General features: G+C 55.0%; 2 protein-coding genes across 3 annotated transcripts; one reads left to right on the top strand and one right to left on the bottom strand.

Moving 5' to 3' along the window:
• Window positions 1–2478: 2478 nt before the first annotated feature.
• On the top strand, window positions 2479–13599 carry ILVBL (ilvB acetolactate synthase like). The gene is given in 19 exon segments (XM_070373216.1): window positions 2479–2525; window positions 3127–3271; window positions 5029–5056; window positions 5059–5229; window positions 5362–5502; window positions 5591–5701; window positions 5704–5727; window positions 5816–5927; window positions 8968–9067; window positions 9227–9324; window positions 9440–9576; window positions 10535–10669; window positions 12319–12433; window positions 12523–12692; window positions 12766–12836; window positions 12920–12991; window positions 13170–13275; window positions 13407–13478; window positions 13481–13599. Coding segments are annotated over 18 exon segments (1902 nt in total). The 5' UTR covers window positions 2479–2525; window positions 3127–3136; the 3' UTR covers window positions 13585–13599.
• A 505-nt stretch (window positions 13600–14104) lies between these two features.
• Window positions 14105–20896, bottom strand: SYDE1 (synapse defective Rho GTPase homolog 1). Of its 2 annotated transcripts, XM_070373215.1 has the most exons (9): window positions 20731–20896; window positions 18844–19179; window positions 18414–18739; window positions 18095–18287; window positions 17715–17929; window positions 16653–16779; window positions 16279–16439; window positions 15483–15708; window positions 14105–15184 (listed from the first exon to the last, which is right to left on the bottom strand). In XM_070373215.1, exons 1-9 carry the CDS (start codon window positions 20816–20818, stop codon window positions 14781–14783), a joined length of 2076 nt encoding a protein of 691 aa, XP_070229316.1. In that variant the 5' UTR covers window positions 20819–20896; the 3' UTR covers window positions 14105–14780. The 2 variants fall into 2 exon arrangements, with proteins under 2 accessions (XP_070229316.1, XP_070229315.1); XM_070373214.1 differs by having other exon boundaries at window positions 18095–18739.
• Window positions 20897–23764: the final 2868 nt, after the last annotated feature.

Below are 23764 nucleotides of genomic sequence, written 5' to 3'. Positions count from 1 at the left end.
CACCTGCCGATGCAGGGGACACAGGTTCAATCCCTGGGTCCAGGAAGATTCCACATGCCTCGGGGCAACTAAGCCTGTGTGCCACTACTGAGCCTGTGCTCTGCAAAAAGAGAAGCCACTGCAATGAGAAGTCCATGCACCACAACTAGAGAGAAGTCCCCGCTCCCTATGAGAGGGTAACAAGCAGGAAGGCCAGGGGTCTCCAAACGGAGGAAATAGGCTGCAAGTGTTGGACATTTTTTCTCTCTCTCTTAAGCAGCAGGAGGAAACAAACTAGTGCCATTTCCCCCTTCTCTATACAAATTTAAAAAGCGGTTTCTCTTAAAATTCTGTGTTGCCAACGTGACACCTGGCTCCACCTGAACTTAACTGTTCTCAAACCTTGAGCTAACCAGTGCATTTTTCTTATGGAAATGTTTGTCTTAAGCTATGTTAATGTACTATCTTCAAGTCGGTTCGGCCTAAAGGCTTAGATTTAAGCTCAGAACCAACTTGACAAACAGTATGTTACACACTGTTCTCCTAATCTATGTTAATGAAATATTGTATGGTAATCTGCCTTTCTTCAAGATTCAGGTCCATCGGTTTATGGCCTGGGATGACTCACCTGGTGCCATTCTCTGAGTTTTGAGACATTTTTCTTTATTTAATTAGCAGACTGCTAGTAGCTGTATAACATCCAGCTAAAGACTAGCAGGGGAGAAGGCAATGGCACCCTACTCCAGTACTGTTGCCCGGAAAATCCCATGGACGGAGGAGCCTGGTAGGCTGCAGTCCATGGGGTCGCACAGAGTTGGACACGACTAAAGCAACTTAGCAGCAGCAGCAGCAGCAGCAAAGACTAGCAGGGGGCACTCTTTCTGCCCCTTTCTGATGTCTCTGTCGGAAGCTTTCTCTATGTCTTTTATACTTTAATAAAACTTTATCACACAAAAGCTCTGAGCGATCAAGCCTCGTCTCTGGCCCTGGGTTGAGTTTTTCTCCTCCGGAGGCCAAGAATCCCGGTGTCTTTCATTCTTCAGCAACAACCTTTCACCTACAGCTAGAGAAAATCCCTGTGCAGTAAGGAAGACCCAGTGCAGCCAAGAATAAATAAATAAATAACAATTTAAAAAGAATATACCTATCAATAATTACTAAAAATCAAAGCTTCTCTGTTCCTGGGATTCATCAGGCAAGAATACTTGGAGTGGGTTGCCATTCCCTTCTCCAGGGGATTATTCAATGTATGTTCTTATAAAACAAAGGGAATAGAAGAACTCACGGAGGCAGCAAGCATAGGTGGATTTTTCTAAAAAGAGAAGCAAATGGACAGTAACACATGGAGAATGTGGGGCTGATGGAAGTTTTGTTTTAATGGGTGGAATTGAAGAGTTAAAAATTTACATACCCTCCTGCTCCTTCTGCCTCTGTAACTCAGCTTGCTCCTTGCAAAGTCTGAATCACGTAGGTCTCAGAAAGTGGGCACTCACAATACTAGGGTCTGGAGCTTATCTCACCCTTGTCCTGCTCTTTGCAATTGCCCAACCCCAGCAAACGTGCTTAATCATGCCTGTTCGTGTACAAAAACTCCATAACCCCTTTGTTCAGGGCTCAGAGTTTGGAGTGTTAACTCCACTGAGCCCGCTGGCGAAATAAACCTGAGTTCTCCAACTCTCTGAGTGTAGTGCTCGGTTTCTTGAGTACTGGTTTCTGCAACAGAATGATTCTACAGAATATGAACGATGGGGTAGAATTCTCAGAGGGCAATCCCAGAAGTTGACTCGGGATGGGAGCCAGTATAAAACGGCAGGGTTTGTCTTGGAGAGCAGCAGAACATTGGGGACCATAATTATTCCTCCTTTACTGATGGGGAGATCGTTTTCCAGAAGGCTGCAATGTGGCGAATCGTGGGCTGGAACGGGGACCACTCGTAGAGTGTTCCCTCTCCTTCAATGGAAGCAGAAAACCCCCAAGACTGCAGGAAGTGGGCAGAGCCTACGAGGGTAAGGGAAACAGTGGAAGCAGGCCTAGTGGAAAGAGGGCAGGCCTCTGCCTTTTCAGAATTGCGGTGGGGTGGGAGGCCGAGTCTGGAGCCAGAGAGAGGGTCAGGGTTTGATTGGGCTGAGATCACGGATGGTGACACTGGGCGAGGGGTCTGTGATCGTCCGTACTGGGCCAACGTGAAGGGGCGTACAGCATGCCTGATGTGGGAAGCAGTATGGGCTCGGAATGCAGGGAATCTGCAGGCCAGCAACTTGGGGTCACGGGGAGACCGGAGGAGGGCGGATCCGCTAGACTCCAGGCTGCTGAAAGTCGTAGAGGGGTGTGGCTTCTTGTTAAAAAAAAAAAAAAAAAGGGTGTGCGTGTGTGAGGCTTGCAGCACAAGCCAATGAAAAGCGAGGGAGGGCGGAGCCTGTGCAAGAGGCAGCCAGTAGAGACAGAGGTCTTAGAGGAGGGGCCTGTGTCCCGGAGAGTGGTTAGGGCTCCGCGCATGCGCGGAGGGGAGCCCTGGATCCAAGTGGCCAAAAGGGGCAAGGACATAGGTAATTGGCCCAACCCTTTCAAGTTGTGCGCCTGGTCACGTGACACGCAGGGCGCCGAATTCCTCTGGAGCCAGCGCCATTTCCTATGAATGAAGGTTAAAGTGCCACGAGGGTAGGAGGAGCATCCTGATACGATCTGACCTTGACTCACGGCCTGGAGTCCGGAGTCAGATTGGAGTCCAGGCCCTCGCTGGAGGGGAGGGGTCCGGCTTCAGGAGAGGGTCATGCACGCTGACTTGGGGGTGTAGTCGTGGGGTGGGCTCACCACTAGGACGAAGATTCGGGTCCTTGATATCAAAGAGAGTCGGGGCTTCCCGCGGACCCATTGAGAAGCAGGTAAATGGGAAATAATTGGAGGCGTTGTCGCCGCGTTGACTTGTGGTGGCCTAATTTAGGTGGTCGTGGTTATGTAAGGGGCGAGGGGGTTGGGCTAGCGTTGCAAGGGGCGTGGCCTGGGTAGGAGCCTGGAGGTGTAAGGGGCGTGATCGTTTAGGTGTGCGAGACAAGGGGCGTGGCCGGGATCTGGGCCGGGAGATGGGGTGTGCCTTCTGGATAATTTAATTGTCGCGTCCAAGTCCTAGCACTGCCCTTTCTTCTTTAGGTGTCAGCTCATGGAGACCGCGGTGGCTGCCGCCCCAGCTTGGGGCTTCTTCTCCTCTTTCCTGCTCCTGGCCTTCAGGACGCTAGTGGCCGCCTTGCTGGGCGCCGCTCACCGCCTGGGGCTCTTCTATCAGTTGATGCACAAGGTTCGGGGGCATACAGGGGTGGCGGGCCGGGGTCAGTCAAAGGAGTGGACTTCCGTTAGCACCGTTTCTAGCTAACCCATTTCACAGGCGAGGAGAGTGAGGTTCCGATTAATGCAGAGCGACTGACTGATCGGGAAATTCTAGGATCCGGTTGCTATTGCGGAATTGCTTCTGGGACCCTGGACTTTGCCTCTAGGAAGAGGCCACAGGCAAACTACAGCTGCCCGGTACTCCACACCCCGCCCGGCACTCCACAGCCCATCTACCCTCTTCCTTAAATGTCCCCAGTCCTTTTCACAGAGCGATGCTTCCTAACACGGTGGAGTCAGAGTACTGAGGGCAGGCCCCAGAGGATGTGGCTGGCCGTAACAGTTTTGTGAGGGTAGCTGTCTGTTCTGCTCAACGCTTTAAGCGATTTTCCCAAGTACCCAACAGTTTGTCTTCATTTTCCACAAGCGGAAACTGAGGCTCAGAGGGGGTGTGTGATGACTTGCCTTAGGTGACCTGTTTGGGGAAGAAGTGACCCCACAGACCTGGCTCTGAACTACTTGGCTCCTCGCAGAAAATCACCCTTTCCCAGACCCTAAAGTCTTTACTGAATTTGTTACAGTGTTGCTCCTGTTTTATGTTTTGGGTTTTTGGCTACCAGGCATGTGGGATCTTAGCTCCCTGCCCAGGGATTGAACCCACACCCTCTGCATTGGAAGGTGAAGTCTTGACCACCAGGGAAGTCTCCCTCCTAGCCTGGAGCAGCGCCACTATACCTGTGGACTTGTAAAGATTTAAGACAAAGGCCGGGCTTCCCAGGTGGTGCAGTGGTAAGGAACCTGCCTGCCAATGCAGTAGATGTGGATTTGATCCTTAGGTTGGGAAGATCCCCTGGAGAAGGAAATGACCACCCACTCCAGTATTCTTGCCTGGGGGATCCTGTGGACAGAGGAGCCTGGCAGGCTGCAGTCCGGGGGTTGCAAAAGAGTCGGACATGACTGAGTGACTGAACAACCACAACAGTGACAAAGGCCTCTGGTCTCTGGTGTACAGGGCTGTGTGGAAGCTGGGGCTGGGAAGCCCCAGCATCGTCTTTGCCACAGGCTGCTCCCGTGCTAGGCACTTGGTGGTTGGCAGCCTATGAGCGGGGCCTGTTCCAGTGGGTGGGAGGGGCCTGGGAGACGAGTCAGCAGTCTCCTGTTGTGGGGCCCTGATACTGGAGGGCGGGCTGTTCTGGAGTCCCAGCTGGTGGCTTCTGGCCAAGCTCCCTTGGGTTCCGTGGATCCACCTTCCCTAACCTCTCTTCCTGCTTGCGCCACAGGTGCCTTGAGAGCACTGATTCTATGGGACTTTGAATCTTGCTCAGGAGTCTTGGTCTTTGTTGTTGTAAAAGGATATATTGTCGGGAGGCTCTGATAAGATGCCTGGTGTGGCTCAGTGGTAAAGAATCCGTCTGCCAATGCGGGAGACGTGGGTTCAATCCCTGGGTCGGGAAGATCCCCTGGAGAAGGAAGGTAACCCTTTCCGGTGTTTACTGCCTGGGAAATTCCATGGAAAGAGGAACCTGGCGGGCTACAATCCATGCGGGTCTCAAAAGAGTCAGGCACGATCTAGCGACTAAACAACAGCAAAGCAACACCAAGCTTCCCCTGCCTCCCACCTTGCCCCTCCCCTACTTCCTGGGGGAGGGGTGTAATTCCTCTGCCCACCTGCCCTGGTGCCCGCACCTTGGTCCTTGACAATCTCACTCCTCCCCTCTCCCGGCCCAGGTGGACACGGCAAGCACTCGGCATGGCGGGAAAATGTGGCAGCCGTGCTGAAGGCCCACGGTGTGCGCTTCCTTTTCACACTGGTCGGCGGGCACATTTCGCCACTGCTGGTGGCCTGTGAGAAGTTGGGCATCCGCGTGGTGGACACCCGCCACGAAGTCACAGCTGTCTTTGCCGCTGATGCTGTAGCCCGCCTGACCGGTGAGGGCAGAATGGGGAGGGCTGGGGGCTGGTGAGACTGGGATGTCTTTGAGGGGGCAGGGTTTTTATTTTGGCGGGGGGAGGAACGTGGCCGGGAGGGTGGACCCAGCTGAGACAGGCTTTGTGTTCCAGGGACAGTGGGCGTGGCTGCAGTGACGGCCGGCCCCGGCCTCACCAACACAGTGACTGCAGTGAAGAATGCCCAGATAGCCCAGTCCCCAGTCCTGCTCCTGGGTGGGGCTGCCAGCACCCTGCTGCAGGTGCCCTGTCCTGGTGAGGGTGGGGGGCAGGTGGCAGGGACCCCAGGGAGCCTGGAAGTGCTCATGTGTTGACTTCCTGGATTTTTTTCTGTCTCTACTAGAATCGGGTGCACTCCAGGCAATTGATCAGATAGCCCTGTTCCGGCCGCTCTGCAAGTTTTGTGCTTCTGTGCGGAGAGTGCGGGATATCATCCCCACCCTGAGGGCCGCGATGGCGCTGCACAGTCGGGCACCCCCGGTAGGTAGTGGGGCGGGGGCTGGGCAGAGGTTCCGCCCTGGGACCTGGGAGGCACAGCAGACTGAGCGTTCTCCTTGTCTCCATGCAGGCCCGGTGTTTGTGGAACTGCCTCTGGACGTGCTGTACCCCTACTTCATGGTTCAGAAGGAGATGGTGCCAGCTAAGCCGCCCAAGGGCCTCATGAGTCGAGCGGTCCACTGGTAAGTAGCCCACTCCCTCCCATATTCCCTGGCTTCTCTCACAGATCCCTGCCAGCACCCATCCTTTCTTTGACTCATTCACTGATTTGCACATTAGTTTGAGAGGAGCCAGCCACGGGGAGAGTTTCTCCTCTACCTAGAGTTTCTCCTAGGTAGAGGAGACAGCATATGCAAAGGTCCTGAGGCAGGAATGAAGTTTGTGGGCTGGTAAGCAAAGTGGCCCGTGTGGTGGCAGCAGGTGAGCAAAGGGGAGAAGGGTAGAAGCTGAGCTGAGAGCAGTCAGCAGGAGTGCCTGGGCAGACCTGGGGCTTTGTTTTTTTAAATAAATGGCTGTGGTTTTTTAAATAAAAGGTCTTGAACATGTTACAGTGTTGCTTCTGCTTTGTGTTTTTTTGGTCTTGAGGCATGTGGGATCTGAACCCCCAGACCAGGGATTGAACCTGTACCCCTGCAAAGTCTTAACCACTGGACTGCCAGGAAAGTCCCTGGGGCTTTGTTTTTAATTTGAGTCCTTTAATTTTAGGACCTTAAGCACTGGCATGGGATACCCTGGTTTGGTTTTTATTTTTATTAATTTGGCTGTGCTGGGTCTTCATTGCTATGCAGGCTTTTCTCCAGTTGTGGTGAATCAGGGCTACTCTCTTCTAGTTGCGGTTTGTGGGCTTCTCATTGCAGCGGCTTCTCTTGTTTGGAGCACCGGCTCTAGAGCATGTGGGGCTCAGTAGTTGCAGCTCCCGGGCTGTAGAGTACAGGCTCAGTAGTTGTGGCACCTGAGCTTAGTTGTCCTAAAGCATGTGGGGTCCTCCCAGGCCAGGGATTGAGGCCGTGTCTTCTGCTTTGGCAGGTGGATCCTTTACCACTGAGCCATCATGGAAGCCCTGGTTTGGGTTTTTGTTAATGATCCCTGTGGCTCTTGCTAGAGAGTGGACTTTGGGGTCAGGTGGAAGCTGGGAAGCCAGGGAGGTGGTGTGGCAGTCCCTGGGATGAGAGATGATGGTGGCCTGGAATCTAGCTGGTGGCTGTGGAATGCAGAGATGTGGATGGATCTCATATGAGTGTCTGGACCTGCAGCAGGACAGGGTAAGGGGACGGTGGGTCCCTATAGGCCCACAGCATGGGCACAGTTCACTCTGGGGCCTCCTATGGGACTTTTGAGTGGTGAGTAGCCTGGGTGTTGGAGAGAGCAGGGCATCAGGCCTGGCGTGAGATGAGCTTTAAGGTTTTCCTGGAAGAGCCGCAAGTTTCATGAAGGAACGTCTTTCCATTGAGAGGCTAAAAAAGGTTGTAAGTAGGGGCATAGACTGAGCAGAGGTATGTGACAGGGATCACTTTCTGGTCACCACTGAGGTGGACCTCGCTGAAACAGGACACAGAAAGGAGAATCAATTCTCCTCCTCTTCCCCCTCTGTCCCTTCCATTTGCCTGTCCTTGCCCCTCTGCCTTCTACTCCCCCTCCAAATATTTAGTGAGTGCCACTATGTGCTTGGTGCCAGGATGGGCATGAACAGGACAGACAGGTCCCTGCTCCCTGGGCATATGAGGAGCACCTGGAAGGCCAGCTCACGGTGTAGCAGGTTAACTCACATGTCTTCTATAATAACCCTTAGAGTTAAGACTCAGGTATTATTCAACCCATTTCACAGATTAGGTAACTGAGACCCAAGGCAGCTGAATGACTTGCATGCAGTTGTCCAGTTTGTTAATGGTGCACTAGGGTTCAGCCTGAAGGAACCTTCAGTGCTTAATTCACACAGCTATGTTCCATCTGTAACGTAGCTGGAGTGAAATGAAAGTCCAGAGAGATGGGTTCAAATCCCAGAACTGCCACTAGCTAGCTGGGAACAAATGATTAAACCTCTTTTTTTTTCTTCCAGTTTTACTGAGATCTAATTGACATAAACAGCACAGTATAGGTTTAAGGTGTACAGCATAATGATTTGACTTATGTATATTGTGATTAAACCTTGCTTGATGTCAGCTTCCTCATCTGCAAGCTGGACAAACATGGCTTTTTCTCTCTAGACTAAGATTTTGTGAAAAATAAAGTGAGATTATTTTGATACTGCAAAGCATATGCTGAGGTAGAAAAGAATTAATCATTATTACCTTAAATAAGAATAGGGCTGAGTCCATAAAAAAGAATGAAATAATGCCATTTGCAGCAACATGGATGGGTCTAGAGATTGTTATGCTGAGTGAAGTAAGTGCGATAGAGATGGAGAAATATCATATGACATCCCTTATATGGGGAATCTAAAAAGAAATGATACAAATGAACTTATTTATGAAATGGAAAGGGACTCACAGACTTAGAGAACAAACTTATGGTTGTCAGTGGGGAAGGATGGGGGAAGGGATAGTTAGGGAGCTGGGGATAGATATGTACATACCAAGCTTCTCAGGTGGTGCTAGTGGTAAAGAACCTGCCTGCCAGTGCAGGAGATGTAAGAGAGTCGGGTTAGATCCCCAGGTCAGGAAGATCTGGATGAAGGGCATGGCAACCCACTCCAGTATTCTTGTCTGAAGAATAACATGGACAGAGGAGCCTGGCATACAGTCCATGGGTTTGCAAAGGAACTGGACACACATGACTTAGTGCCTAGACAACAGCACAGTGTTTTGCAACATGCTTTATATCCTGAGTGGATATACCACTGGACCTTGGGAGAGACGGTCCCTTTTACATCTTACAGAGGAGGAAGCTCAGAAAAGTTAAGTCTCTCAACCAGAGTCACACAGGAAGCAGCAGAGCCAGAACCCAAGCCCACATCTGTCTGACCCAGCGGGTCTGGCCCCTGATTCTGGTGCTCCAGCCTGTGGCCCTTATTTCTCAAGGTCTGTGTCAGGTTGGGGTGGTCATTGGAAGCTTCCAAGGGGAAACAGGCCACTGGGCACTTGGCCGCTGGGGTCTGTGTCCCCAGGCCACTGCTCATCCACCTCTGTTCCTGCCCTTTCCAGTCCTTTTCTGGGCCCTTCTCTTTCAGCTTCTGAAACCCTGGTAATTACTCCTGGTAATGGCCTCTTCCTCTTCTCTTCGCAGGTACTTGGCGAATTCCCTGGCCAACCTCTTTGCAGGAGCTTGGGAGCCTCAGCCTGAGGGACCTCTGCCCCTGGACATTCCCCAGGCCTCCCCCCAGCAGGTGACTTACCTCTGTTCCCTGGCCAGGGACCCCCCCACCCCTCCTCCAACCTCTGCCACATGCTGAGTGGCTTCTCTCTGAATCGGTATCGGGGTTGTCAACTTGGGGGCCTCCTGGTGACCCGAGGTCAGCTCTTTGAGCCCCCACCTCTTGCCCCAGGTTCAGCGATGTGTGGAGATCTTGAGTCGGGCCAAAAAGCCCCTCATGCTAATTGGGAGCCAGGCCCTGCTGCCTCCGACATCCTCAGACAAGCTTCGGTGAGAAGCCTCCGGCCTGCCCTTATTGTTAGGGTCACATGCCTGGTCCCCTGGTGCCCTGGGAGGACGGGCAGGCCCTGGGCCATACTCACTTCTGTTCTGCCTGGATCCCTAGGGTTGCCGTGGAGACCCTGGGCATCCCTTGCTTCCTGGCGGGGATGGCACGGGGACTGCTGGGCCGCAACCACCCCCTCCATTTCCGGCAGAACCGCAGGGCTGCCCTGAAGAAGGCAGATGTGGTCGTCCTGGCAGGTGGGCCTGGTCCTCCTACCCTCCCTCCCTTTTCGCTCCCTCTAGGTACCTCCCTGCCCATGTGACCTTGCCCCCCTAGTTGGGTACTGGCTGGCACCTAGTCTCATAATCACCCACCCTCCTACCTCTCACCCCTAATTTCTCACCAGGTGCCAGTCGTGTCTGGGACCCAGCTTTACACAGAAGGGCATGGACAGAGAGTGGGCACCTGTGGGGCTGTGTATACAGTACTTGCATATATATGCATTATATAACATTGACACAGCCCGTACACATATCTTCTTACATAAAGTGCTCTGAATCCTGCTAGGCAAATAATAGTTTTATCAGTTAGCAACTGTTGTATAATAACCACCCTAAACGCCATGGCTTACAACGCACTTATTATTTCTCAAGACCCACCCATGAGTTAGTTGACAGTTTTTTTCTCATTTTGGCAGGGCTCATCCTTGAGTCTACATTCAGGGATGTGGGAAGGCAGTGGTTGGGCTGGCTCGTGTACTTGGGGGTTGACTGGCTGCAGGACTGGGCTAGCATGGCCTCGGTTGGGGTAACTGAGTTTTCTCTCTCCCCCTACCTCCTCCTCCATGTTTCTCATCATCCAGCCAAGCAGCCTGGCCTTCTTCACTTGGTGGGTGATGAGAAACATGCAGGGCTTGGGGAACAAGGTTATATCAGAGAGAAGGGTGGAAGCTGCGAGGCTGCTGGAGGTCTGGCTTCAGGAACACACGCCATGACTTCTCGCACATTCTTACAGGCCAGAGCACCATAGGTCCAGGGGCCAGTCTAGGTTCCAGGAGTGGGGACCTGCAGTCTTATTGCAGGTGGCACTGGCACAGGGAGAGGTGAGGGATGGGGACCTTTCTGCATTCGGGCTACCACAGTGGATTGAGTAAGGTGGCGGGCACCCCCAGGAAGCTGGTCCTGGGTCTGCTGAGACCCCGTCCCCTTTCCCCAGGAGCAGTGTGTGACTTCCGCCTGTCCTATGGGCGTGTCCTCAGCCGCAGCAGCAAAATCATTGTTGTCAACCGTGACCGGAAGGAGATGCTGATCAACTCAGACATTTTCTGGAAGCCCCAAGAGGCTGTGCAGGGTGAGTCCCTCCTTTTGTATGTGTCGCTTTTCTTCTGGCCTCTGCTGACAGCTGGCTTGAGCTGGGTGCTGGTGACCAAGGCCTGGATCCTGCCACAGGGGGCACCCAGTTGGCTGGAGATGCATATTTGTCCCTTAGACTGGTAGGTGCTTCTGGATGAACTAAGGGTAGGGTTTTTTTTAGAAATTTTTATTGTGCATAAAATGGTCATTCCCCTTCGTAGGTCAGTTGTTACTACCTCTAAAACTGTTTACTGTAAACCAGAGCTTCCCAGATGGCGCTAGTGATAAACAATCCTCTTGACAATGCAGGAGATGCAAGAGATGCGGGTTTGATCCTTGGGTTGGGAAGATCCCCTGGAGGAAGAAATGGCACCCCACTCCAGTATTTGTGCCTGGGAGATCCCATGGACAGAGGAGCCTCTTGGGCTACAGTCCATGAGGTCACAAAGACTCAGACCCGACTGAGCACACACGCACATGCACACACAGCATGTGTACCAGGGGGAAGGCCCGGGAATGTGCATGTGATCACGTTTCCTGACTGTACTCTCCCATGTTGCCCACTGCCCTTAGGGCCTGCCCTGGGGTCTCTCAGTTTTTCTGTCATGGCTCTTCTACCCCTGTTCAGTCCTCTTCCACAGCCTTTCCGTGTCCTGCTTTGCCCATTGTTCCAAGGACGTTGACTCTACCCTGCAGTGTAGGTGAGAGGGAACTTGTGTCAGGCAAAAAAGTGGCACCATGTGCATTCATGTTTGGGAAGACCCACTGGAGCAGCTGATGGGCAGCAAGTTGGAGAGGACCACGTAGAGGCAAGGGGGCTGTTAAGGCCAGGACAGCAACCATGAGGCCTGGAGTTGGGATGGGCAGGGAGGAGAAACTCAGCTTCGCTGAGCCTCTGTGTGATCATTTCTGAGATGGAGCTGATGAAAGGTACATCGTCATTGGCTAATTTGGTTGCTCTCCAATACTCTGTGTGCCTGGGTTGTTGAGATGTACTTGGACGATAGAGGTGTGTTTAGTGACATGTTTCAGAGGCAGAATTGACCTGCCTCTGTGTGACCTAGGGTGTGAAGGGGGAGGCAGGAGACAGAGGCAGATATGAGTTTCTAACTCACTTTGTAATTTTTTTATTTTTGGCTGCACCGGGTCTTCATTGCTGCATGGGCTTTTCTCTGGTTGTGGCCAGTGGGGGCTACTCTTTAGTTTCAGTGTGCAGGCTTCTCACTGTGGGGCTCCTCTTGATGTGGAGTACAGGCTCTAGGGTTCCGCTCCTGGGCTCCAGAGCACAGGCTCAGTAGTTGTGGTGCATGAGCTTGGTTGCTCAGTGGCATGTGAGATCTTCCCGGACCAGGGATCGAACCTGTGTCTCCTGCATTGGTAGACGGATTCTTTACCACTGAGGCCCCAGGGAAGCCCCGCCAACTCACTTTGGCCTTGCTCTCCCTCACCCCTGTTGCCCTAATCCTGGTTCTGGCAGGCTCTGGGGTATTTCACTCATTTTGCCTTAGGCCATCTCCACCCCCACCTTCCCCACTACCTGCTTCCTTGCTTCAGATGCCTGTTGGCTTCCTGCTGCCTTTGGGTCTCTGGTGGTTAAAGGGTAGGAGGTGGCCTTCTCCCCACAGCTGTGCCCTCTTCCTTCCCCAGGAGATGTGGGCTCCTTCGTGGTGAAGCTGGTGGAGGGCCTCCGGGGTCAGATGTGGGCCTCAGACTGGGCAGAGGAGCTTCGGCAAGCCGACCAACAGAAGGAGCAGGCCTTTCGGTGGGGGCTGGGTAGAGTGGACTTGGTGGGTCATGGGTTCCTGGCGGGCTAGGCTGCTGGCTCTGCTGACCTGCCTTGCTCCGTCACAGGGAGAAGGCACTGATGCCCGTAGCCCAGCATCTTAACCCGGTGCGGGTCCTGCAGCTGGTGGAGGACACTCTGCCTGACAACTCCATCCTGGTGGTTGATGGCGGGGACTTCGTGGGCACAGCTGCCTACCTGGTGCAGCCCCGTGGGCCCTTGCGTTGGCTTGATCCTGGTAAGGGCAGACCTACACCTGGGGCAGCTTGCACTCCTCTGGGCCTCTTTACACCTGCTCTTGGTTCTCCTAGGGGCCTTTGGGACTCTGGGGGTTGGTGCCGGATTTGCACTTGGGGCCAAACTGTGTCGGCCAGATGCTGAGGTGAGTCAGAGTGTGCTGGGTGCGGGAGGCTTGCTGCTTTCTGGGCCGTAAGCCAGCCCAACCATCCTTGGTACCCACCTCAGGTCTGGTGCTTGTTTGGGGATGGAGCGTTTGGCTATAGCCTCATCGAATTTGACACCTTCGTCAGACACAAGGTGACCGGGCGGGCTGGCCTAAGGGAAGCTCAGAGCCTGGGATTCTGGGAGATATCCTCAGGGGTGGACTGGGGAGGGAGCTCCTTATCTGGCAGAGGTCCTGTCCCTGCCTCTCACCTGCCGCTGGCCAAGCCTTGGGACTGAAGGCCTTGGCCTGGCCTCCTCTCCCTCCCTGCAGATCCCAGTGATGGCCTTGATAGGAAATGATGCTGGCTGGACCCAGATTTCCAGGGAGCAGGTGCCCTCTCTGGGCAGCAATGTGGCCTGTGGCTTGGCTTACACTGGTGAGAGGGGCCTGGATGGGCGGGGAGGGGGAACGCCATTTCAGGGTCAGCTGAACGTGTATTCCTCTCCTGGGCTACCTGCATGGGGGGCTGGGTTTCTGCCACCATTCTGACTTGCCCTCCCGTTTCAGATTATCACAAGGCAGCCCAGGGACTGGGGGCCCAGGGCTTGCTGCTCTCACGCGAGAATGAGGATCAGGTGGTCAGGTGCTGCGTGACGCCCAGCAGTGGTGCCAGGATGGCCCCCCGGTTGTGGTCAGCATCCTCATCGGGAGGATGGACTTCCGGGACGGCTCCATTGCCATGTAGGGCCTCGTGGGTCAGTGCTCTTGGCTCTCTTCCCACCCCTGGACTGTGCCTAGCTGGCTTGGAGTTTCATCCTTGCCTGCCCTGGGCCTAAGCCGTGAGGCCCAGTGACCCTGCAGTCTTCCCTGAGGACAGGGAGGGGCTGGAAGGAGTCAGAGCTAAGACAGGCTCTGACAGCCCTGGGGAGTCCTTGGGCCTATTTGTGAGCTCAACTGTGTCCTTTCCCCTGCTCACTTGTTGTTCAGTCACTACGTCGTGTCCGTCTCTTCGTGACTTCATGGACTGCAGCACGCCAGGCTCCTCCATCCCTCCACTATCTCCCAGAGTTTGCTCAAATTCATGTCCATTAAATCGGTGATGCTATCTAACCACCTCATCCTCTTCTGCCTCCTTCTCCTTTTGCCTTCAGTCTTCCCCAGCATCAGGGTCTTTTCCAGTGAATTGGCTCTTTTGCATCAGGTGGCCAAAGTATTGCAGCTTCCTGTCTCACACACTGAATAAACCACGTCCCCTCCAAAAGGGAGGTCTTATAAGTGCTTAATTTCTTCAGGAATGGGGAGGAAGAATTGGGGAGGGGAAGGGCCAGACTCTTGCTATCTACTTTTGCTGGTTTGAGGCAATTATGAGGTTTTCCCTGGAAAAGAGGGTGGCGAAACCACTTGTTTTCCTATAAGCCCCAGGCTGCTCCTATCTATCCAGAGCCCAGGAGAGGGGCTCCCCCGACACCCTGCCTCAAACAGCACTTCTTCATAGTCCTGGGGCCCACTGAGGGAGAAGCAGAGTGCAGTGCTCAAAGCTAATACTGATTTGGTTGGCAGCAGCAAGGACTGACTGGGAGGGTGTCTCACCATCTCAGGGTGATGCTCACAGTAACTGGTGTTTCCCTGGCTAAAGATGGCGGCCCTGCAAGCAGGACTGCCTTTTGGCAGCCAGGAGAGAAGCCCTTGGTACTCAAGAAAAGACGGCCACAGTAGCTGGTCCCTAAAGTCCCCCATGCCCGGCCGTCGCAACCAGTGTCCAAATACTGAGTACTGGAAATAGGGAATGATTCTCAGCAAAGGATCGGCTGGTCGCTAGGCAATTCCCCAGTAACCAGGAGTTAGGCCTGAGCTACAGGTCTGGTCCTCCCTAGGTCGTTAGGGCACCGCCTTAGCAACCAGGAGCCTGGCCTTAGTAATTGGGGTCCAGCCCCGCCCGGCTCAGAGACACACGTTGATCTGCTTGGAGAGCTCTCTCTCCAGGTCCAGGATGAGGGCATCAAAGTCTTTGAGGTTCAGGTGCGGGTTGAAGGGCGCCTCGAAGTCGTCTTCAAAATCGGTGGCGCCAGTCGGCTCTCCAACCTCGTCGTCCTCATCTTCACTGTCGCTGCCCGTCACGTGGTCGTAGTCTGGCCCGGAGAGGAAGTCCCGCCCACAGGGCAGGAAGTCCCGCCCGCAAACACTCCAGTCACCCGCGTAGCGGTTGCTCGGGGGGCTTTCGGGACCGCCCCGGCCGCGGGGCCGAGTCACCACTTCGGGGCTCGCTAGCGGCAAGTGCAGCGATGGCTGTCGTTTGGGCCGCAGGTACGGGACGAGCTCCGGAGGCTCTGGGGGCCTGCGGGGATCTGCAGTGGGAGAGGGAGGGCTTGGGTGACGTCACGTCCAGAGGCGACACCTAGGCCTCTGATTGGCTGTTTAGGTAATCACGCCCCTTACTGGCCTGTCGAAAGGCAAGGCCTTCGACCGGATCGGGATTTCACTGGCTGAGCTAGTACTGGTTGCTCAGGCAACTAGGTACTGGTTTTCACTCTGACGAGGGGGCGTGCCTCGCCTGAAGCCCAAGACTCTTAACTGGCCGCCAGAGAAAGCATCGTCTGGGATACCAGGCTCGTTTCCGCGGCGCGGGGGCGGGGGCCAGCTCACCTGGCCAGGCTTGCAGCAGGTAGTGCAGCACCTCGATATGGCGCTTGAAGTCCACCGCATTCGAGAGACCCGGGCCAGAGCTGCGGATGCGGGGCCTGGCGGGTGCCTGGCGCGCTGGCAGCAGCACAGGACCGAAGCAAACGGCCAGGTTCTGCGGAGTCATGCGGTTGTGGGCGTGGAAGGAGGAGACAAGGCGCAGGTGGTCCAGGAGAAGCGTCAATGTAGCCTGAGAGAAGAGGGTTGGGCGAGTACGAGATGGGCAAAGTCGGTCCCCTGTCGCACTCAAGGCAGACTAAGGCGGTTCAGAATGGGGAAACTGAGATTCAGTCTCATAGCTGGGAGATGATCCTGCCAGAACTTAGCTATTAGTATTATGCTCCCGTTTTGCTGGAGGGAAGACTGAGGCCAAAGGTAACAACTTTGAAATGGCAGAACTTGGGCTTGAACCTTCTCCTCTGTGTGTTAGGCAGGGCTGGTAGTAATCCCATTTTACAGATGAGGATATTGAGGTACAGAGGCAGGATCCCACAGCCAGGAACCTCCCTTACGGTAGGTTGACAGACCTCTGTTGAGTCTGTTAATTTCGATACATTCTGCCTGTGAAACCTGAGGCAACTCACTCAACTGCCCTGGGCCTTGGCTTCCATTATGTATAGTGGGGACACTAACAGCACTAGGAGTGTGATGGTGCCACACATTCATGGCCATCACCAGCCCAGGCATGGGAGAAACATTCTGCTGATGCCAGTTCACTCCCTGTCCTGCCCACTCTCCCCACCCCCCAGGCCCAACTCACCCTCTCCACATCTGGCAGGCAGCTGAGGAGCTCACGGGTGCCCTCAGTGCTGGATGGAGCCCTGCTTGGGGGCCCTCGGGCCATGGCCTCCAGCACCACCTGATAGAGGGGCTGGGTGATGAGTGGGGTAGGCAGCTCCCGAAGATAATCCTTGAGGATGCCTGTGGATATAGGGCCCACACTAGTTAGGGCACCCCTGAGTTCTGAGGCTGGAACTTCAGCAGGGGTTGGGAGGGGGGCAAGAGGAGGAGGACAGGTGCAGGAAGGTAAAAACAAGGCCAACAGAAGGGGTGAAGTCCTAGAGGGACCACAGGGACTGCCTTGAGTTGAGGGTTGACTGGGGAGCAGGCAGGAGAGCAAAGGGGCAAGCTGACCGGTGATGACATTGATATCAGGGTACAGGTCCTCAGAGAGGCAGACAGCTGCACTGTCTCGCTCAAAGGCATCGCGAAGCTCTTTCTTCACGGCTGCCGAGCCGCACAGACGGTATAGCCCCACCACCTGGGGGTAGGAGCAGAGAGGTGTCTTTTTTGTCAGAGTACAGACTGATGTGGGCCCTATGGGGTGAGGGCCAGAGGCCTGGATCCAGGTGGCAATGGGCTGAGAGGTTGGGGGCTGGCTGAAACTTCACTGGCTGCCTTTCTGTTCTTCTGACACCTGTCATGGGGGACCCCATCTGGCTGCTTGGACAACCCAGCCCTGTAAACCCTCCAAATTACTTGTCCTGGCACCCACCTCCTTTGACTCAGGAAACCTTGACTCCTTTTCAGCTTACTTGTCACCTCCTCTGGAAAGCCTTCCCTGTCCTAACCAGCAGGTCAGGTCCTGCTTTAAGTTGTCCCAGCTTCTTCACTCTTATCCCAGCCTGTTTCTTATATGTGATTTATTAGTCATGTCTTTCGGAGAAGGCAATGGCACCCCACTCCAGTACTCTTGCCTGGAAAATCCCATGGATGGAGGAGCCTGGTAAGTTGCAGTCCATGGGGTCGCTGAGGGTCGGACACGACTGAGCGACTTCACTTTCACTTTTCACTTTCATGCATTGGAGAAGGAAATGGCAACCCACTCCAGTGTTCTTGCCTGGAGAATCCCATGGATGGGGGAGCCTGCTGGGCTCCTGTCTACAGGGTTGTACAGAGTCGGACACGACTGAAGTGATTTAGCAGTAGCAGTAGCAGTCATGTCTTTCCCCCCACCAGACTCTGAGCTCCGAAAGGGCTGGGATCCTATGTTATCTAATGAACAGAGGACCCATGAGTTCTGGGCTAGATGCTAGGATCTGGGGGTGTGTAGGGAGCTCCTGCCCTTGTCTAGGCTGGGATTGGAGCTAAGAGTTCCCCAGGTGGGGTAGGGGGAAGCCTGGCCTCCATACCCTGGGTATTCTGGGGAGTGGTTCTGAGGTCTGGGGGCTAGCTAGGGTGGGGTGAGGGACTTACCCGCAGCCCTCGGCGCTCGATCTGCGCAACACACTTCTGAATAATGAGAGGCACCTGGCCAGGGGACTGCTCACGCTCCACCAGCAGGGGCAAGGGCAGCCCAAAGACTCGGGGCTCAGCTGTGCTGGGTGATTCTTGTTGCTCCGACAGGGTCAGCTTGGCATACAGCAGCCCTTGGGGCTCGAGGCGCACAGCCAGCTGCTGGGCCTGGCACCCTAAAGACACAAGGGGGACTTCCTGAGTGGGGTCTTCCCCCATCACTTCCTGTGCCCTGTCCCCTAGGCCAAGCTACGTCCCCACCCTGGGCACTCTAGAGGAAGGAGGGAGCTGGGAGCCGAGTCCTGTGCCCTCCCCGCCCCCTCCGAGACCATGCACCCTACCTCGGAAAACCGTGGGCAGCAGCACAGTGCCTTGGGCGCAGGGCCGGTGCCGCCGGACACCGGGGTCCCAGGCCAGCACCAGGGCCCGCAGCAGCCGGGCTGCCTCGAGTTCCAGGTGAAAGGTGTGGTCCAGCCGCAGGAAGTCTGGCCCCCCACGCAGCGGCCCGGTTCGGGCCCGGGCCACCCCATCCACCTGCAGCAGGCAGCAGAGGTCTCGCGGAGTGGCCCCAGGCGCCGGCCGCAGCCCCCCCAGCCCGTACAGGTGCAGGCTGAGGCGGCCCCAGAGCGCAGCCGGGGGCGGCCGGGCGGAGGGGCCCACCTCATAGGGGCGGAAGGCAGTGGGTGACGGAGGCCCCGCGGGGCGCTCAGGAGAGTCGCCATCACTGAGGTAACCCGCCCTCGGGCCGCGTGCGCCCTCAGCTACTGCTGTCCGCCCTGGGGTCCCCACGCTGCTGTCCAGGTGGTAACGACTAATGACCGAGCCCTCGGGGGCGGCCCGCTCGCGCTCTCGGCTCGTCCGGGTGCTCCGCAGACTCAGTCGGCGCCGCAGCTCAGGCAGCTTCTTCATCTTCATTGAGAGGCGCCTGGCTGGGCCGGGGGACTTGGTGCGGGAGGCTTTGGTCGGGGGGCTGGCAGGGACTGTGCCTGTGAAGACAGCAGACCTCAGGGTTCAGAATTCTGGGCTTGGGATGGGGGTGATTATGCTTGTAGTCACCTTGCAGGCCCCAGGGTGGGAGGCTTGTGCTCACCTGGAGAGGCCGGGCTGTCTGCCTCAGCTGAGCCTGGCTGTGGGCCTGGGAGCTCCGGTGCTGGGAGTCTGGGGTCCTCCTCTGGGATGGGGTTGTACCAGATCTCACCAGCAGGCTCCCCACTGCCAGGTGCCCCCGGCCCCAGAGTGGCCTCCTCTGGTGGCTTGGCCCCGCCCAGCACCCAGCGGCGGCTGCTGGGCTCCAGGCTCTGCAGGTAGGCACCGTGAGCCGGGCTCCGAGATGCCTCAGGGCTGGGGGGCCCCTCCGCTCCAGCCTGGGGTCCTTCTGGGGCCTGGGGCTCTGGGGGACTGGGCTCCGGGCGCTGGGCTGGTCGGCCTGGCAGAGAGCAAGGGGAGTGAGATGCAGCCCCCCACTGCCCCCAGAGCAGCCCCAGCCCAGGGCTCTTCCCCTATGGGACATGGGGTGCACTCAGCCTGTACACTCCCCACATTCATTTGGAATGGGTGGCTGCAGGCTGGCAATCTCACCTGCTACCAGCTCCCTGCCCACAGCTCCCTGCCCTAGTGTCCCAAACAGGACTCGGTCCGTCTGCCCTCCAGCCTCAGAGGTCCAGAGGGGTTTCTCCGGGCCTGGGCCTTGTATTCCCCACTCTACGTCCCCATGCCTCTCTTTAATGCTGGCGTGGAGCCCCGTGCTTGTGCCTTCTCAGTGGGTGGCTTCGGGGAAACCACTTGCCATCTGAGTCTCACTGTGATCTCAGCATGAGAGCGCTTCCTAGGCACTCATATCTCAGGCACACACACAGCCCATGGTGGATGCTGGCTAGCTTGCTTAGAAGACCAGAGCAGGCGTGACAGTGAGTGTGTGGCTGCCAGGTTCTTTACCCGTAGCATGTCACTCCCCCACCCTGCTGCCTTTCTTTCCAAATCTTGCCCCAATCCTGGAGCTGACCGTGTGTTTTAGCCCAGACAGACCCCAACAGTTTTGCTTTAGGAACCACCCCCCTCCCACCCCGCCCCACTCCCCTGCCCCGCCGCTGCTCCATCCTCCCCTTCGACATCCTGGGCTGTTTCCTGTGTGTGTTTGTGCGTGGGCACCCCTGTCCCTTCTCTCTGCCCTGGGAACCCTGGGAATCTCTGGGAAGACCGCTGGGGGGAAGTCAGATCCATGAAGTCCTCTGGCCCTCCCTCCTTTAACCCCTTCCTTTCCGGAACTTCCTGTCCCACGCAGCTCCCATGTCTTTAAGGTCTTCCATGCCGACTCCCTCCTCTGGTCATCTCATACTTCCACTCCCCGAGTCTCTCTGGGCTCTCATTTAGTAGCGTAGTCCACAGAGCTGTTAAGTCGCTTCACTGGCATTGGGTAAATCACCCAAACTGCTCCATGCCTCAGTTTCCCCACCTGTATAGGGGGCAGTTTCCTGCGGCTGCCTAAGGTGGGTGTAGCTGCAGTTACGGGCTAGTAGGTAAGAGGGGACTGGGAGGTGGCCCCCACGATCGACGCACAGCCTCTCCCTCCTCTGCAGGGTGTACGCCCCCGTCTCCCATCCCTGGTCTCTAGGGCACAGGGTGTCGCCAGCCTGGCCTGACTAAGCCCAAGTTTCTCAGCCTCCCAGCTCCTCCTCCCCACCACTCTCCAGGCGCTCAGCCTCGGCCCCATTTCCTGTCAGGGGTGAGGCCCCCTCCCGGGCCTCCCGAGGAGCCCGCAGCGCTGGCATCCCTGGTCAAGCGCACATAACGGTCCGCGCCCCCCCCCCGGCCCGTTATTTTCACGACCCTTGCCTGCCCCCGCCCCCAACCCCGACCCGCCGGGGGTTTCCGCGGGGCTTCTCCTGTCCCCTCAGCTGTCCCTCTTTGGGGCCCTGGGACCCTCTTTCAAGCCGGGCGGGGTTCGGGGCCCCTTCTTCCCCACCTCCCTCTCTCTCACCGCGCTCCTTTGCGTCCGACTTTTTCCGGGGAAGTTTCTCCCGGCCCCGAAGGCGGGAGAAGGTCTTCCTGAGCAGCGGCTCGGCCATGCTGGGGCCCGGGCCGGGCTGAGTGCGCGCCCCGGGCTCCGGCCGCGCCGCCCCCCGCCCCGCCCGGTCTCCCTGCCCGCCCCCCGCCCCGCGCCAGCAGGAAGCGCATTCCGGGAATGCTTGGCCCAAACTTTTTTTTTTTGCCCTTCCCGCGGCCTGAGCGAGCGATGCTGGGAGTTGTAGTCAATCGCCAGGGCCGGGCGGGGGACCTGTCACTGGCTGTTGTCTTTCCTCTTACCCACCCTCCATTAGTGACCGCATACAGCAGGTTCTCTTGAGTTTACTTCCAAAAGGCGTCCTGCACAAATCCACAGATCTCTTCTCTTTCCTCCCATCCACTGCTCCAGCCTGGTGCAAGCCCTGGCATCGTTTATTTTGACAACATCCCCTCTTCCCTTAGTTTCCCCGGATGCCACTCTCTTGCCTTCCTCCTCCATCCAGTTCTCCACTTCTCTCTCTCCCCAAGTCCAGTTACTACTGCTCTTTAACAAACCACCCCAAAGCTTAGTGGTTGTAAATCAGCCGTGCTATGATGCTCACAGATGCTGTGGGCTAAGGATTGGGGCAGGACAGAGCTGACATTGGTTGTCTCTACTCTTTTGTTGGAAAGATTTCAAGGTTTGGGGTGACTCAACAAACGAAGGGCCAGGATCATCTGGAGGCGTGTTCACTTACAGAACTTGCAGTTGATGCCAGGTGTGTGCTGGGACTGCCACAGGAGCTGTGGCACCTCCACAAGCCTCTTGCCAACAAAGGTCTGTACAGTCAAACGTGTGGTTTTTCTAGTAGTCATATATGGATGTGAGAGTTGGACTGTAAAGAAGGCTGAGTGCAGAAGAAATGAGGCTTTCAAATTGTGCTAGAGAAGACTCTTGAGAGTCCTTTGGACAGCAAGGAGACCAAACCAGTCAATCCTAAAGGAAATCAAGCCTGACTATTCATTGGAAGGACTGTCATTGAAGCCCCAATACTTTGGCCACATGATGTAAAGAGCTGACTCATTGGAAAAGACCCCGATGCTGAGATAGACTGAAGCAAAAGGAGAAGAGGGTGGCAGAGGATGAGATGGTTAGATAACATCACTGACTCCATGGACATGAATTTGAGCAAGCTCCTAGAGATAGTGAAGGACAGGGGAACCTGGTGTGCTGCAGTTCATGGGTGAGAAAGAGTCGGACACGACTTAGTGACTGAACAACCATCCTCTTGGTGCGAACTGGATTCCTCCTAGCAGATCAGCAGTCAGGGTAGTTGGATTTCTTACAGAGCCACCCAGGGCTTCAAAAAACAAAGCAAAAGCTAAATTTCCTTTACTGATCCAGTTTGGAGTGTCACACTGTTTTACTTTTGGCACCAGATTCAAGAGGAAGGGACACAGACTCCACCTCTCTCAATGGGTGGTGTGTCATGGTGACCTTGTAACATTCTTTGTGCAAGAGAATGTGGGATGGGAGGTGTTTTTGTGGCTGTTTTGGAAAATTTAACCATCTTACTCCTATATTCCATTCTCCATGCAGTGCCTAGAGTGGACTTAAAAACCCAAAATCAGATCATGGCATGCCCCTGCTGAACAGTCTTCCCATAACTGCTCACTCCACCTAAAATAAAATCCAGATTTCCACAAATAAAATCCAGTCCAGCAAGACTTCTGGCTTCATAGCCTTGGTTGTCTTCATCACCCACCATGACCTTCGGTCCGGCTCTTTTTCACATCAAACTGTTCCTGCCCCAAGCCGTTTGCACATGCAGTTCCCTCTGGCTAGGAAGCCCTGATTCTTTTGAAGCTGCCTCTTTCTCATCCTTTAGGTCCAATGGCATTTCCTTAGGAGGCCTTCATCTCCCTGACCATCTACCATTGTCCAGTCATTATTATATCACTGTGATTCATTTCTTCTTCTTTTTTAAATTAAAAAAGTTTTTTGATTGCACCACATGGCATGTGGGATCTTAGTTCCCCAACCAGGAATCAAACCCATGCCCCCTGCATTATAAACACAGTCTTAACCACTGGACCACCAAGGAAGTCCCTTTGTTTCTTGTAACACTTGCCATGGCTTAAACTCTATAGTTCTAGTGACTAGTTCTAGTTTATCTGTCTCCTTGTTCAGACTGGGGCTGCATGAGGTAACACTTGTCTGTCTTATTTACTGCTGAATGTGCAGGTGGGAGATCAGGTGGCAGGTGGTAGAGACTTGGACAGAGGACGTTGTGTGTGTTTGGTGATAATATATTTTGGTATAGATCTCTGTGTTTATCCTACTTGTAGTTCATTGAGATTCTTCGATGTGTATATTCATGTCTTTCATCAGTGTTGGAAAGCTTTGGGGACATTATTTCAACTATTCTTTCTGCCCCTGTCGCCTCTCTCCTTCTGGAATTCCTGTTAGGCATATATTGATATACTTGATGGTGTCCCACAGGTCTCTTAGGCTCTGTTAGTTTCTTGGTTCTATGTATTTGGGAGAAGTGAGGTTGAGAGGGGTGGGGTCCACACCATCAGATTTGAGGCAACTGCTGACAGTGGAGACAGGGGTTGGGGGTCAAGGCAATACCTCTTCACAAGCGGAGGGGAGGGACTGCAGGACTATGGTCCTTTGGGGTACTGTAACTCAGAGGAGCTGGAGGCTGATGTAAGGGTAAGAGCAGCCCTTGGTTCCACTGTGTGTGTGTAATAGGTTGCTTCAGTCATGTCTGACTCTGTGTGACCCTATGGAGTTTAGCCCACCCAGCTTCTCTGTCCATGGGATTCTCCAGGCAAGAATACTGGAGTGGGTTTCCAGGCCCTCCTCCAGGGGATCTTACTGACTCAGGGATCAAACCTGTGTCTCTTACCACCTATATCACATCAAATGATCAAAGGACACTCACAGGTCACATCAATATTATTATTATTTTTGGTAAACCCTTTTGACAGAGCTTCTATATGTTTCCTGTTGCATTTATTTG

Source organism: Bos mutus, chromosome 7 (genome assembly GCF_027580195.1).
Source record: "Bos mutus isolate GX-2022 chromosome 7, NWIPB_WYAK_1.1, whole genome shotgun sequence".
NCBI classification, from domain to species: domain Eukaryota; kingdom Metazoa; phylum Chordata; class Mammalia; order Artiodactyla; family Bovidae; genus Bos; species Bos mutus.
The sequence above is the reverse complement of the archived record's forward strand: the minus strand, read 5'-3'. Positions and strand labels throughout refer to the sequence as shown.

Coding starts and splice junctions, on each gene's coding strand:
- SYDE1 (XM_070373214.1), bottom strand. CDS start 20,818: ATGGCCGAGCCGCTGCTCAGGAAGACCTTCTCCCGCCTTCGGGGCCGG. Junction 19,180..20,730: donor GTCGGACGCAAAGGAGCGCG/GTGAGAGAGAGG, acceptor GCTCTCTGCCAG/GCCGACCAGCCCAGCGCCCG. Junction 18,740..18,843: donor AGACAGCCCGGCCTCTCCAG/GTGAGCACAAGC, acceptor CTGTCTTCACAG/GCACAGTCCCTGCCAGCCCC.